Source organism: Pogonomyrmex barbatus, unplaced genomic scaffold (assembly GCF_055798465.1).
Source record: "Pogonomyrmex barbatus isolate J1 unplaced genomic scaffold, ASM5579846v1 scaffold2, whole genome shotgun sequence".
Lineage (NCBI taxonomy): Eukaryota > Metazoa > Arthropoda > Insecta > Hymenoptera > Formicidae > Pogonomyrmex > Pogonomyrmex barbatus.
In genome coordinates this window covers 24430258-24446412 of record NW_028297116.1, presented here as the reverse complement: position 1 = coordinate 24446412, position 16155 = coordinate 24430258, and the positions used below count along the sequence as shown (strand labels likewise).

The 16155-nt window shown below is 39.3% G+C and overlaps 3 protein-coding genes across 9 annotated transcripts in view; all 3 read right to left on the bottom strand.

Moving 5' to 3' along the window:
• LOC105429627 (Inwardly rectifying potassium channel 2) overlaps positions 1–16155 on the bottom strand; it is a 241099-nt gene that overhangs the window by 160707 nt on the left and 64237 nt on the right. Inside the window, exon 1 of one of the 6 annotated variants that reach the window (XM_089076432.1) lies at positions 1560–2645. The exons of the other annotated variants lie outside the window; for them this stretch is intronic. Coding sequence (XP_088932558.1) covers positions 1560–1624 — 65 coding nt within the window. The 5' untranslated portion in view covers positions 1625–2645. Of the gene's footprint in view, positions 1–1559; positions 2646–16155 lie in introns of those variants that run through there. 6 annotated transcript variants of the gene reach the window in all.
• LOC148936809 (uncharacterized) lies at positions 7732–15327 on the bottom strand. Of its 2 annotated transcripts, XM_089076435.1 has the most exons (3): positions 12490–15327; positions 12149–12383; positions 7732–8774 (listed from the first exon to the last, which is right to left on the bottom strand). In XM_089076435.1, exons 1-3 carry the CDS (start codon positions 12930–12932, stop codon positions 8697–8699), a joined length of 756 nt encoding a protein of 251 aa, XP_088932561.1. In that variant the 5' UTR covers positions 12933–15327; the 3' UTR covers positions 7732–8696. The 2 variants fall into 2 exon arrangements, with proteins under 2 accessions (XP_088932561.1, XP_088932560.1); XM_089076434.1 differs by lacking the exon at positions 7732–8774 and having other exon boundaries at positions 11731–12383; positions 12490–15301.
• Positions 8781–10395, bottom strand: LOC148936810 (uncharacterized). Its single transcript, XM_089076438.1, has one exon. The coding sequence runs from the start codon at positions 10390–10392 to the stop codon at positions 9811–9813; it is 582 nt and encodes a 193-aa protein (XP_088932564.1). The 5' UTR covers positions 10393–10395; the 3' UTR covers positions 8781–9810.

The following is a 16155-nucleotide window of genomic DNA, read 5'->3' as shown; positions in this document are numbered from 1 at the left end:
GTTGTCTTTCCAGACACTTCCCGAATTTGTTCATGGATATCAAGTCTTCGCGGATGACGAATCTACCACACGCAATAATCTGTTCGTAATCTCGGCGATCTGCGTATCGTTTAGAATAGAAACAATCTGACTACACGCGCCATAGATTCCTCCAATTCGCTGATTGACTTGGCCGTCTTCTCGTTCGTCTCCGACAGTAACGCTCGGGTGCTCGCCGAGAGTTCGTTCACATAGCTTCTCGTCTCGAAGATCCTTGTCTCCGCGTCTCGAAACGCGCTATCCACGTAGCTCTTCCTCGGTGTCGTTATCGGTTCTCGGTGCAGCTAAACGCTGTATGGTTTTGTCTCTCGCGTTGTAGTAATCATCACTCAGACAGAGCGCGTTGTTACGCACGTAACGACGTAGGGACTCGATCGACGGTCGCGAGCGTACTCTGTCGCCTTCGCCGAACGACTCCAACGGTCTTCCGAACTTATTCACCAACATAACGAGAATACCGGTCGCCGCGAGCGCGCGCCGCGTTTTACTCGATCGCGTTGATCTCGCGAAGCTCCTCGATTATCGACAGAATCTCGTCGTGAGCGTCGTTGCCCGCTCGTCGAGAGGCGTCGAGCAATCGAAGATGATCGACTAGCTCGTTGGGATCGTCCCAGTGAACGTATTCGATTCTTTTGTCTCTCATCCATATAGCGAATAGAGAATCGATCCTTCTTTTTCTCGCCTTACCAGCGCCAATTTCCGTCTCTATCGAGCAAAAGCGATGCAATGATGTGCTTGTACTTGAAATCTTTGTTCCTTAGAACGGATAAGCGCGTTGTGACCACGCCGATGGGCGTTCGTAGTCAACAGTATGCTCTTGTATGTTTGCTTGTCATTCTCCGTGTATACGACGTCGTCGGGGAGTCTCTTGAAGATCAACTCGTATAAGCCCGGATCGCGTTACAATCACGCTATCGTCGGCGGCCACATCGAATCGCTTGTCGCCGGGCATCGAGCCGCCTTCGTCGAAGTAACAGCCCGTAAACGTGATCGATCTCGGTTATTATGACAGTTATTATGCAACATTAGAACATATAATTAAAACATAGAAGAAATAGTAGGACAGAGTAAATGCCAAATAAGAGCCAACATTAGATATGTGTGATTACGTAGTGTATTAACTAAAATAAAATACGATAAAACAAATGTAGACCGTTTTGGTCTCAGGACCATCTTCAGTACAATATGTCAAAATTTAAAAGTCATTAATATGTCAAAATGTGAAAGTCGTAACATAAAAAGATATATAGTTGAAAAAAAAAGTTGTGTTGTTAAATTAAAACATAGAACATATAATTGAAATATATAATTAGAATATATAATTAAAACGTGATGAATTAGAACACATAATTAAAAGAACAGCTAGATTTTAAAACATCAATCGCAATCACTGTCGTTGCATTTCCCACTATTATTTTCAAAATCAAAGTCAGAATCATACTTATTAGAAGTTTTTAAGGAATTTTCAGATTCATCAGGGAAAATTAAAAGTTCTAAGGCCTCCGAAGATAACTTTTTACCTTTTTTGGGGGTCATTTGTCTCATACTGGAAATAAGTGGATCTGAAAATATCAGTGAAACACATCTTCCATTGTGTTTTTGCGTGAATTTTTCCTGGAAAAATCTTCAGGGTATTTTTTTATATCCTTATTTTTGGCTTCCTGGGCATCTTCGGATAATAGACCGATTGGCAGATTGTATTATTGTACGGCTGATCGTATTATTTAAGCTCCATGTATTAGAACTTTATGAACTGTCGTGAACATGTAATACCAAGGAAATTTTTCTACGCATATTTCCGCAGTATCAAGACAATATTTTTGAAATTTTTCAACGTTTACATTGTATCCACTTAATATGACCTGCAAGATAATATGAAATCGCTTAATGAAATCTTCATCCAATTCTAGGATTGCAACAGACACCGATGACTGTTCAAAAAAACGACGAGCCGTATTGTCATCTATGGAATTGCCATAGTCATTTTGGATGATCAACAAGAAGACCTAGCTGTGTCTTAAACCCCTTCTGAATTGCTTTTTTCCGAATTTCGATTGCATTTTTGTCTTCCGTTGATCGCGCTTGCCATTTTTTATTATCAAGTTTATATCCAAGGTGCAGCAAATACTCAAAAAAACGAATCCATGCGTGTAACGTTGATAATCCGTAACTCAAATTAAATATCAATTTTTTTACGTTTTACTAAATCAAGATTATTAAATTGTTTTGACGTTGCTCCGCATAAGTAGCAGCGATGATTTAATAGATGTTATCGCGTTACACACCTTACTACCAATCATTTCGTAATGTATTATTACTTCTTTTCCGTCCCAAATAATTTTAAAAGAAGAAACGCAATTTGATCTTCAATATATTTCTTCTCATTTAAAGTAGTCTACTAAAGTAGACTCTACATTCTCATGTAAAAATTGTAGCCTTATAGGTCTACAAAAACGAAGTGACGAAGGTTGCGAATTTTTCCATACTATTTCTTTTCGAAATTTATCGTCCATGAGAACCAGTTGCAATAGAACAAGTGAAGTAATAAACATATTAGCGTCCGTGCTAATATCATCGATAAACTTTTGTTTGTACTCGCTTTGCCCTGAAGTATCATCGCACTCCCATTTTAAAATCAACTTGACATTTTTAAGAATTTTCGGAAATAATATTTTTATGGTATCCTTTTGAACATGTAAAATTCTTTGTCTATGTATGATTTAAAAGTGCCTGTACACTGACTTCCGCATGAGTCTCAGTTACCTGAACATCTCTTGGGTAATATCGAACTTTGGCTTTTAAAATCCCGTAAGTGGGATATATAAGAGCGTTGTGTTTTTTCATTGAATTTCTAATAAGTAAGTACTGATTTTTTGATAATTTTCCTTCAACGACATCGGAAAGAGCAGCATCATCAGACATTTCAATAATAGCGGGAATTGTGGATAATTTTAGCTGTTCTGTATTTATCAGCTCGCGTTGGTGTCGTTGATGTAATTTCTTTGATGATACTGGCAGCAATAGAGGCTCCAGAAGAACGAAGGCTCATTTCAATAATCAACAATAACTCCGATATGCTTCGTGAATTACGTAAATCAGTAGCTTTTCTTCTCTTAATTCGATCACTTGCTTCCTCGAACTCCATAGATGGTCGACCGCGTTTCTTTGATTCCACGAATTTCGATTTTGCTCTACTCATAGGCCTACTTTTAGGCGTACTCGAATCCACAGGTTTTTCATTAATTATACAAGTATTCTGTGGAATACATAATCAAATTATTATGAGGAATTTTAAATCTTACTTTTAATTTTTTTGATAATTTGAATTAAAAATGACATATTTCTTTTCGCATTGTTCGGAACAAGACATACAGTTCGTGATCGTTAGTTTTTGATAACATTGAATTCCTGTGTGTCGAAAAACATAAGTCGAACGATTCGAGACAATAGACAATACAATAGACAATATAATAGACAATACACAAACAATAATAACAAACACGTTCTCCTTCGAAGTTATACTTATTATAATATTCACGTTAATAATTATGGAAGAAGAAAGCCACTTTTCATTTTTTTCGAAATTTATCGTCCAGAGAACCAGTTGCAATGGAACAAATGAAGTAATAAACATATTAGCATCTGTGCTAATCTCATCGGTAAACTTTTGTTTGTACTCGCTTTGCCCTGAAGTACCATCGCACCCCCATTTTAAAATCAACTTGGCATTTTTAAGAATTTCCGAAGATAATATTTTTATGGTATCCTTTTGAACATGTAAAATTCTTTCATATATATGATTTAAAAGTGCCTATACACTGACTTCCTCAAAGAAACGTTCTATTGTTCTTTGAGATAGTTTCTATCTCAATTGTAATTTGGACAACAGTTCCTTAACATTTTTTAGATCTTTCAAATTAATTCTAAAACAACATTTCATTTTTGCAGCAAAATATTATTCCACTGATTGACATTGTATGTCCAAGCTCGAATGCCAATCATTTCGTATAATTTCAAAAATTTCCCGTCGAGTACAGACCACTTTATCAATATGCGATCCTAAAATACAAATGTAATGTAATATTAAATATGATTTTTTAGATTAGATTTTTTCTTAGAATTAGCATTATTTAATTGCAAAATAAGAAAAATTATTTCTCAAATTAATATTTTTGCGGAGTGTTACGCAAATGATTAATTGTAAAAATTTATGAAAATTCAACGATACATTAAAATAAAACACCTGGTATATACATTAAAATTATGTTATTAATAAAAAGCAGATGTATATTCTGTTCATCTTTCAAGAACAGATAGTTCCCGACCTCTCTGCATGTCTGTACGTCGAGCCTAACCGTATAGCTGGCTCGGTGCCGCTGCATTCGAAATGGTCTCACAATGACAGAGGCAGAGACGGGCAGAATTTTCTTCAAAATTTCATCAGAAAACATCTTAACCTATATGTTCAATGTAATAACTTCGCAGCTCCTCGCGGCGTGATAACTTTTTCGATAATTTACGGTAAAAATTTTTATAAAAAGAACACTTGTGCAGGCAGGTCTTTGACATGATTTTTAATACACGCTGAATATACATTAACGAAAATGTAGTATATGCAAATATTCTACATACTTTCGTTGACATCCTCCATCAAACAGAATTGAGAAAAGACACTCCAATAAAAAATTACATGCACTTGAAGAACATTGAATATTTCGGACGCGCTAAGCGAGATTCACAGCGTTCCGAGAGCAGTGACTTTGAACTAACGTAGCACCACAAGTATAAAACAAATCCCATTTTCCCTTTGGAACAGCATGCAGTAATGCCTTCTTTACAAAATTTTATGGTACAAAACTCATAATTATGAATTTCATTTTTTGCATTTTTGGCCACCTTTTTCAGATTTCAGATTACTGCGGCGGCTCGTCGTCGGTCTCGCGTTTCCTCTTAGCACCGAATGCGATCGGATCGATTCCATCGGTTGACTCGTCTCATGCGGTGTTTCTCGGCGATTCAATGGCTGAACGATCGTTTTGAGTCGCTTCTCCAGCGCAATCTCCTCCTCTATCTCACCGGTCTTTAATGCTCTATGCTTTTTACGTATAGAGTCCTGAGTCTTCGCGATCTCTCGCGCCGTTTTTTCCCGTCGAGCGACGTCCATACTCGCCGTAGCATCGACCATACTCGCTGCAGCGTCGATGTTCATCCTCGTCGCACAACTGATCGTTTTACACCACGGCGAAATCGTTAAATCCTCATCTGTATTTACCGTTCCTTAACGTGCTGTTTTTATCGATGACTACGAAACTGTACTTGCGTTTCCAACATGCGCGACACAAGGCGCAAAAATCCTCGTACGACATATCCGTGTTCACGTGCTCGTTGTAAACGTGCTTTAGATTAGTGTCATTCTTAAACAGAATCAAGAGATTCGCGTTGTCGCGTATCAGGTGTTTCGGAATTTTAGCGTACGTCTGACAGAGATAGAAACAATTGATGTTCGACTCATAGTGAAATATTCCCTGATCGCGTTCTGCTTGTCACAGGCCATATCGTCGAACATGAATATTGAATCGGGAAGCGCCTCGCTCGGTGGTACGACGTCGCTATTGTTCGAGAACGCGCGACAGCTGTCTATCGACTTGAGCAACTCCAGGTATCGATACTTCGGTTGTTGCAGAGATTTCGAATAGACACATTCTCAAAACGCACGCCGTGCGTTTTGAGCATGCTTTTGAGCATGCTTATCAACACGTTCGTTTTACCGCAATTGGAGGGGCCGCAAATGATGCAACGTATCGTGTTTTGTAGTAGAGGAGACCGTGTCTGCGCGTTTTCCCGACCGTGTCACCCGAGATTCGTCGAACCTTACCCGGTCGAGATTGGACACTCCTATAGCCGGCGACCGTCGAATGAATCGCATTCACGCGCGTGCGCTCGCTTCGAGGAGATGCGACCGATAATCGCTCTACTTATACTCGATACCGATTCGATCGCGCACATCGATATGTTTCCCCTATTAGTAGTGATACTAGGCCGGTTCTAACCCAGGAGCTCCGAGCGGGATGCGGGTGTGCGAGGTAACTCGGGGACGCGAGGGTAAAGGAGAGGGAGTAACTGGCACAGGAAAGGGGGAATGCTTTGTCGATGATCCTTTGGAACGTACTTTTGAAGGGGAAGGGGGGAGGGAGTCTTTTTTTTGTCTAGGAAGAGCTGCTAAAAAAGATATTTTTTGTAGAAATTGACGTAGGAAAAAAAGGGAAAAAAAGACGTTATTCCGGCTGCAATAAATATACGTGTCGCAACATGTTCATTTCGAACAATCTCGAAAAATCCGTTATTCAATGAAAATAATGTATTAGTCGGTAAATGGACACTTTTCCTTAATTTTTTTCTTGTTTTTTAGTAATAAATACTGAATGTGTTCATTTCTATTTGATCAAGTTCTCACGTAGGAAACAATAAATTTTGATGGCGACGTGGAAAATGGGAAACTACAAAAAGTGAACTATAGAAAACGAAATGAATTCAATAAGAAAAAAAGATATTATCCTTTTTTTATTGATGTTTTTTATTGATTATACCAATAAATAATATCTTATTATAACTGAAATATTATTTTATTTTAAGATGGGAAATAGGGAAATTTGTTTTGATTGAAATCATATTTTTAAACGTGAAAACGTTTTTATTCATATTTTTGTTACATCTTTTACGTCTTTTTTTCATACATACTAAAAACTGAAGCTAACAATTCGCAATCGACGAGTTGATGCCTATCGAAGATATCGCTATCGCGTATCATATCGCGTATGGTATCTCCTTGGGATTTGTTATAGACGCAATGTTGGAGAATCGCGTATACTTTTCATCGATTGTATCAACGAGTTTGTCTAGTTGATTGAATGTTATATCAATACATTCGGCGAGATTAAACATACGGCGTAGCATCGATTCGACCATCATAATGCGTACGTTTGAAGATTCAAGACATACGAGTGTAATGTTGTTCATCATACAAACTCGGATTGTTAACGGTCCGACGCTTATAAAATTGTCTTTGTAATTGTTTCGTAGCAATTTGTAGATATTCCATTGCTGCTCATGGAGTCCTTTCCATGTTTTGAGAGACAGTATCAGCTGTTGTCCTCGATGATCTCCTAAGGCGATCTCCACGTAGCTCGGACCAACGTTGATTCCAATTTCCAGAAACTTGAAGCCCGTAACCGTCAGGTAACGTCTGCTCATCAAACGCACCGCACGAGGCTCCATCGAAATGCTGTGTAACAGAAATTAAGTACATAATATTGCGTAATGTTGCAAAAAGAAAAAAAGAAAATGTCGAACTTACGCGTTACGTTCCTTCTTCATTTCACTATCGTACAGTGCACTGCTTCCTTTGGCGGAGTACATTGCGTATAGTTCGTTTGTACAAACAAATGACGGAGGACTGATCGCACCCGCGTAAATTTTGACACGGCAGAGCGTTAATCTCCCCTTCCTCTCTTTTGAAAGATGGAGTAGACAAAAAAATCCAATGACCTCACTGAATGACAATACTCTATTATGATAGTATTTCGTTGAATAGGCGTGTTATAGTGGCCAAGAAAAAAACAAAGAATCATACAATTGCAGATAGCACATCGAGAACGAGTTTACTGTTATAGTGATTATAAACTGAAAGAAAAAAAGATTGCGTCATTATCAATTAATTATAAAATTTTTATTTCAAGAAAAAAACATAATCAGCTATAAAAAATATGTAAAGAGAAAAAAAGAAAAATGTGAATAAAAAGTTTCACGCTTCAATCATAACGCAATTTCTTTGTCATCGATGAGTCGATCGAACGTTACATTGAAAAAAATGTATAGGATCGTTGGAATATTAAGTAATCATCAATGTAATAGCGGGGAAAAGGAATAAAAGAAAATATATGTTATATATGTTTATTTAAGATTATCTGCTCACTAATTAAACAATTTAAATACATTTTGTAACGCGCAATTGGTATAATGATATCCACATCGTATAGAATTATCAGCATCTAGATTATTTAAAGAATCTACGTCTTCGTAATCCGCATCCAGAGTTTCGATGTATTTGCACTCTCGCTCATCGTCCAGAAGCAAATTCCGCAATTATTTTCGTTTTTCGTGTCCCTTGATATATATGACAGCATCATCATTGTCGTCGTCGTCGTTATCTTCTTTCGTACCATGCACAGCTTTCGTAATCAAACTCTTAGCTTCGCTGTACGGAATCGTTCCGTCGTTCCATCGCAGTCTATGATGATGACGTATTACCTAGCGTGCGCGAGATTTGTCGGCACTTGCCAGGAAATGCCACGGTATAGGATTTGCGAAAATGTAATGAGAGAGAACGATCCGTTCTTTGAGAGCAGCAAACTCTTTTACGACAAACTGTTCTTCAACGAGGAAACCTTCCAGGTCTACGAACGTTGGCACAGACTGTCGAGAAGAAGACTGCGATCGATTTCGATGTATAGATTTTATTATCTCTCATATACCAGCGATGCTCTTAGGTGATCTTGCGTACAACATTGGTCAACAGGTTGTACTGAACCACGCGATCGTGTATAATGAGACAGTGGTATTCAGACGCGGTGGTATTCATCGGTACGTTTTCCTTAGTCTCAAATTCCAATCTCACATCCACGGTTGCGCTTTTGACTAATTCGTTTTGTCGAGAATAATCGATGATTACGAATGGACTGTAACGTAGAAAAGACGTGAGGGTAAGACTTGGTTCGAGATACTCGTATCCGTAATAGTTTTTGCAGAACTACTACGGACGACGCTGCCGCGTCTCGTGTTAGATTACAACGCGCGCAAACATCGTACTATTGGCATGCGACCTATTGACGTAACTTCCGCGATCGCTAAAAAAAACTCTTGGGCACGGTGTACAGCGCGATAAAGATCGCAGGTCCAGCAAAATTCAAAGTAGGCGAATCGGTACGCGTGAGCAAGTACAAGACAGTTTTCGAAAAAGGTTACACGTCAAATTGGACCACCGAGGTGTTTAAGATCATTAAAGTGCAGTGTATTAATCCCGTAACCTATCTACTCGAAGACTATCGTGGAGAATTCGTTGCTGGAGCGTTCTACGAGCATGAGTTGCATCGCGCGACTCATCCGGACGTATATCTCGTGGAGAAAATACTGCGTAGGAAAGGAGATAAGGTTTATATTAAGTGGCTAGGATTGGGTCACATAATTCTTGGATACACAAAAATAATGTGACTTAATTCATTTATTGTAAACAAATATAAACAAATATAAAAATATTTATATAAAAAATTTTAAATTCATTCATTTTATTGTAAAAACAAAAAAAAATATTTATATAAAAATATATACAATAAGTCTTATTTTTTCTTCCATTACATTTTCGTGAGAAAGAAACTATACAGATGGATTAACTACGATGAACTTAAGATAATATGTAAAATGTATAAAATTACGGGAAATACGTACATATGTACATATAAACTATAAGTACATATAAACTATAAAAAATACATACATATGTATATGCATACGTACATATGTGCATAAACTACAAGTATGTATATACATACGTACATACGTACATATGTATATGCATACATACATATATACGTACGTACATTACATACTGTACATATGTACATACGTACATATGTACATACGTATATATAAACTATAAGAAATATGTGCATATGTACATATATATGTATAAAACTATATAAAAAAAATACATGTATATTACAAAGGTATTCGCCAATGTCCCCATGGTAACGTTTCCGTCGAATCCGGTATGATGTATCGTTTGTCATCGTATGGACTCAGAGCAATTTTTGACTCGGATACCGTATATACTTGGTGTAACTTGAATCTTATACATGACTGGCGACGAGTCATTTCGATCTCTTCATTCAAACACCGTGTATAATCATCGAACGTTATTGTTCGCGCTACGACGTTATTCTTTACACCTTTCGTCTTTTTGGTGTCCTTTTTATCATCCACTCTCATCGCATATATTTTCGCTCTGAGTTCGACAAATTCCGTCATAATCGCACCGTTATTTTCGTCCTTCATTAGGCCGGATACTTTTTTATTCACGAGAGACATACCATATGCGTTGTCCGTCGGATAATCGCTCGTATCGAATCTAGCGATATCGCGTTTCATCGTCTCGTACACATCATCGCACTCAATGTGATACAAGACTGTCTGTGTCGGTGTACATGATTTTACATTTGTCGCGATACAACGGTAACATATATTCGTGGTGAAATTCGTACAAGCAGATTTTTGATATATCGAGTATACACATACCCACATAAATCGGCTTGTTGAATTTTACCTCGAGTTTACGCAGTTCGACGGCGATTAAATTTTTCAAAGACGCTGCGGCTGTGGAAATTTGGTTTCGCGATCATTGCCTCCGCACCGTATCGTCCGTACCGTCTTATTTCATTATCAATTTTACATCCACGTGATTCCGGACATTTTTCCATCGTTTTACCGAATACCGCATTGTTCATTAATTTGTATAAATTTTTTTCGAAATCGTTTTTCGCGCACATTCTAAGCTGTGTATTAAGTTCGATGTAATCGCGGAACCAGGTGGATTGAGCGAATTGTAGTACGTGATGTATCTTTGCGATACGAAGACCGTGGCGCGTACATTGCTGCAGGTTACGATAGTGGATGACATATCGCTTTTTGTCACATAGCGTCGCGAGAAGTTTATTCTGCCGCGTGCCGGGTGGTTTATCGTGCGTCGGACAGAAAGGTAAGTCAGTGTGTCGATCGTGCAGATGATGCGGATACTCGAGATCGACCTCGAGAATATAACCTGTAGGCGAATCCGGAGCGATCGCGCTCGCGTCAAAGTTCGCGATGTCTTCAACCCATCGAAATTTGGCATAGGGCAGCGGTTGACACATCATCCATCCGTATAAATTGTTTACGTCGTAGTACATCAAATACGACGACGGTTTCGACGGGTCGTACGAACGCATGTACTTGTTATTGGCCTATGTGTATCTGTTGGAACATTGACTGAGGCCGCCGCGTATACCGCGCTCGATATAAACATAACCATATCGATGTCGATGAGCAACTCAAATTTTACACGCGTATGTTTCAGCATGGCGTCCCACGTGAAACCTGGCAATGTGTAGTAATGAACGGGATCGAGACTGAACTTTTGATACAACTTTCACGGAAATTTTCAAAAACGTCGGCCAATAACAAGACATCAGTCTTCAAATATAGATCGCTATATTCGCCTAAGGTTTCAATAGAGAACCGCTGCCAGATGTTCACGGCGTGCGCGTAATCATTCTCCGACACTGTGTTACTGGTCAACGAGCTATAAAATGATTCGCGCGATGGTAGGCGCGTGTCCTGCAGCTTGTCCGCGCGATCCACGTATTCATAAGGAAAGACACCTTTACGCATCAACAAATCAAAATCCTCGTTCGATAACGTGGAAAATTCGGAATGTAAAATTTTCAATTTCTCTCTACTTAAAAAAGATGTCAATTTATCGAGACTGGTACTCAAAAATTTGTACGAATCGATGAACCGTAATTGTACACAATTTTGCGAATCTGATCTATCTTTGACATGTTTAGTGAATGAAATGTATTTTTCCTTTGTTATCGGCAGCACGTCAATTTTGTCTTTGTACGCCGTAGCTATTTTTGTGATAACAAAAGTGCGCGTCGTAACCGGATAAATTGTGAAAGACTACAGGAATACAATATGATTTTTTATAGTTTAGATTGCAATTCGAATGTGCGGGTCCGCGGTAACGACCGGTAAGATGACAATGATCACGTACCCGCGTGTCGTCCGACGCAAATGATTTCTCACAAATGTGACAACGCGTCGCGCTACGGTATATCTCCCACTGATCTCTCGATAATGTTTCCATAAGGACATTCGCGGATAACAAAATTTTTATTTGATGCGCCAAATTTTCGAGTTGCCGAACGAACCATGCAACGCAGTCTTCGCCACGACGAAATTGATACGCCGATAACGCATCGTCGTACGAGCATCGCACATAATATCCTACGCTAAATACCTTGTGCTGCTGTTGATATGTGTATGACGTGTTTTCTCTTTCCGGCTCCATCCTTCGCAGTATGCACTCAAGATCTGTGTAGACGATGAATGGAAGTCGTTCTTTGTTGCAGTAGTTCTTGAAGTCGAGCCACTTGTTGTCCTCATTCGGCAGTCGGATGGCGCAATCGTTCATCCGTTCGCAATCCATCGTATGCGATTCCAATTTCTCGGATGAATTAAAATAATGTAAACATCTGCAAACGAAAAACATGATTTTTTTAGTATTTTTAGCATTTAAATTAACAATTATAAAATATTTTACATATTTTACATATTTTGTTAAAAAATGTGCATACGTACCGATCACAAAAGTATTTCTTGTGTTCTTTTTTACTCAGTTGCGAGCTCACAAGACGGGATAAGTTTTTGATGTACGCGAAGTGGCCATTATCGTCGCGCGGATCCTGCATGTACAACAAATTTGCATGTTTCTCCATCTTCTTTATTGTCAGATATATTGGGAGAATCTCTTTTTCCTTGATACCGTAGACGTTGATAGAGATTTCATTGAGATGTTCGAACTTTTTAATTTGATTACACGTCATCGGAAACGTAATGTCTTGGAGATTTAATACCGTCGTATAATGTGGATACGATGATTCCCGATTTATATGTCTTTCGACCGGATGCAAGGCCGCGACCACTGACCATGCGAAACACGCATTGTCCGTTGACTGCACGTTAATTACCACTCTCTTTAACATAATTTCCCGCGGTAACTCGATGTAACACCCCGCGTGCATGGGATTATATTTATTAACATTAATTGTTAAATTTAATATACGTGATAGCGCCCATCCACTGTCGCGTTCTTGAAATTCTTCGAGCGATGCCAACGTAGGTTCGATGACGTGCTGCTCATATCACTCATCCACATTTGACACTCGAAAGAGTTCACTATTTTTAGTGTATATACTTTTATTGGCGCGTTTATCGCCCATCACAAACTCGCCGTTGAACGCGGTGTTCGCTTTTACATTATCGTGTCTTTCTATAATGTCTCGCACTTGTTCGAGCACTACACGACCGGTATCTTCCAAAAATCGTCGCGGCTCGATATAGTTCACGTTGATCACCGCACCAGTCAATATACGGCTTTCAAACGCCGTATCAATCTCGCGCCAAACGAGAGATCCATTATCTCTACTGGTGCTCGCCACCAACGTGCACGAAACGTCTTTCTAATTGTACCTTTGCACCCGCGAGTCGTGCGATCCTCGCCACCACAGATTGTCTATTTGCAACGGTGAGTCGAGGACGCTTAACACGACTATGTTCTTCGTGTTGTTCGATGCACTCGTCGCATTGTTGCAGCCACGCGAAACACTCCATCAAAGTAGCGACCTGACTGCATTGTTCTAGCAGCTCGCGTTCCACTCGCTCAAGATGTTCCATTTTTTATACTACGTCCCACGAAGCACTTATACTTGCACGTGATTTGTCCACAATATCGTCTTTTTTACGCGGTGCAAATTGGGCACATGTTACATGACATTGTTATATATACGGACTGACTGCAATTGGAGCAAAATCGACCGTTTAACGCATCAAAAATATTTATCTCATGCTTCCTAACGGTATACATTATTCCAATGTCAGTGTCCGTCAGATGAACTATGCATTCGGCACATACAATTAGAGCACCACCCGTCGAATAATAAAATTGTATTGTGCAATGTTTTCTATTACTATTCAGTACAAGGAGTTCCGAACGCGTAACAATTTTCTCTGCATAATCCGTTAGCTCCTCACTCTGATCACTTATGCAATCACTGTCATCAGATAACGCGTGCTCATCATCTTCATCTTCAATATCAATGTCAATATTTCCAACATTCTTAATTTCTTCTTCTTCATCTCCCCACACGTCCATTATATTCGCGATGTCTTCCATGTCCATATTTATCACATTCAATCACATTCGCACCGTCAATTATTTTTTCACACAGTATCGCGATCGATATTCGTTTATATTTCACACAGTATCGCGATCGATATTCGTTTCGAGACTTCCGAGATCTACTGTGATTCCGTGTGCCCAAGGATCTACTATATATATCGTCTATAATTTCATTGTCGAACTCGAAGCATGGTCATAGGTTTTCTGAGTCACAATTTTGATTTTTTGTAACAGCCCAAGTTTTTCTGTTTTTTTTTACCTCCAATTTTTCTCCGATAAGAAGATTCGATAGAAAAGATTTGATTTTTTTTTAAAGACAGTATGAAAGTAACAGTTGAAATAATATCAATCGATATCCGGAAATGGTTCTTTTCAACATAAAAAGAAACTTGGTAATTATGATGGAATATTATTTATCGGTGTAACATCGATAAAAAATCGTATTCAGTTTTATAGTTTCCGTTCCGTGTCACTGTTAAAATTTATTTGGCTCTTACGTGAAAACTTGGACTTGACCAAACAGGAACGAGCATGTTTCAATATTTATTATTAGGAAAAAATTAAGAGAGAAGAAGTGTCCATTTACCGACTTATTTTTATTGAATAATGAATTTTTCGAGATTGTTCGAAATTAACTCGTTACAACATGTACATTTGTTTAGCAGCCGAATTATTGGCGTTTCTCTTACCATGTGACACGTACAATTGTCAATGCTATTTTTTCTAAATTGGGACATTATAAATCTTTCGAATTTGTTTAGATACATTATTTTCATTAAATAACGGATTTTTTGAGATTGTTCGAAACTAACACGTTGTGACATGTACTTATTGCAGCCGAAGTATCGGCACTTTTCTTATCATGCTGTGACACATACAGTCGTCAATGCTATTTTTTCTAAGTCGAGACATCATTATAAATCTGCCGAATCGCAATTTATTTAGGTACATTATTTTCATTAAATAACGGATTTTTCGAGATTGTTCGAAATTATCTCGTCGCAACATGTACATTTGTTTATAGCAGCCGGATCATTGGCGCTTCTCTTACTATGCTGCGACACGTACAATCGTCAATGATATTTTTTCTATATCGAGACATCATTATAAATCTTCCAAATAGCAATTTGTTTAGGTACATAGCAGCCGGAATATCGGCGCTTTTTTTCCCTTTTTTTTCCTACGTCAATTTCTACAAAAAATATCTTTTCTAGCAGCTCTTCCTAGACAAAAAAAGATCCCCTCCCCTCTTCCCCCTCAAAAGTACATTCCAAAGGATCATCGACAAAGCATTCCCCCTTCCCCGTGCCTACCAGTTACCCCCTCTCCTTTACCCCCGCGTCCCCAAGTTACCCCGCACACCCGCACCCCGCTCGGAGCTCCTGGGTTAGAACCGGCCTAGTATCACTACTCCTATTGATGGACAAACGTGATATTCTCAATCTATCCGCCGAACAATTGCGACTTATTCCGAAGATCATTCTCGTGCGCGATTTCGACAAATACGTGGCGCTACTGTGGAACAGACTACCCGATCATCTGAGAGCAGATCCCGAGGTGCAACGTTGTCGCGTGTGTCTGGAGCATTACAATCGTCCGGCAACGAACGCTCATAGACAGTCCAGCACCTTTTATCAAGAACTGTAGCGAATGCTCAGTGGCGCGGGATTACTCGATACGGCGATAAACGCGCTTCCCTTCGAACTACATATTCCCGGGTATCAATTTTGCGGACCCGGCACCCATCTCGCGAAGCGATTGGTGCGCGGCGATCGAGGCATCAACCCGTTGGACGCGGCGTGCCGCGAGTACGACATCGCCTACTCGCAAAACAAGGAACTCGCCGTCTCTAGACATCGACTATGACGAGAGTGACGAGGGCGAGAGGGGCACGCGGTCTCTGATCATTCGCGCCAACAAGAATACCATGAGAAGCGAGATCAGGTGTGAGCATTGAATCAACTTCGCGAAACCGAACATCGGTTCGCTCCTGGGATTCTCGTCGTCGCACGTGTTACGACTAAAACAAATGGCACACGTCCGATGGATTCATGAATATCATGAAT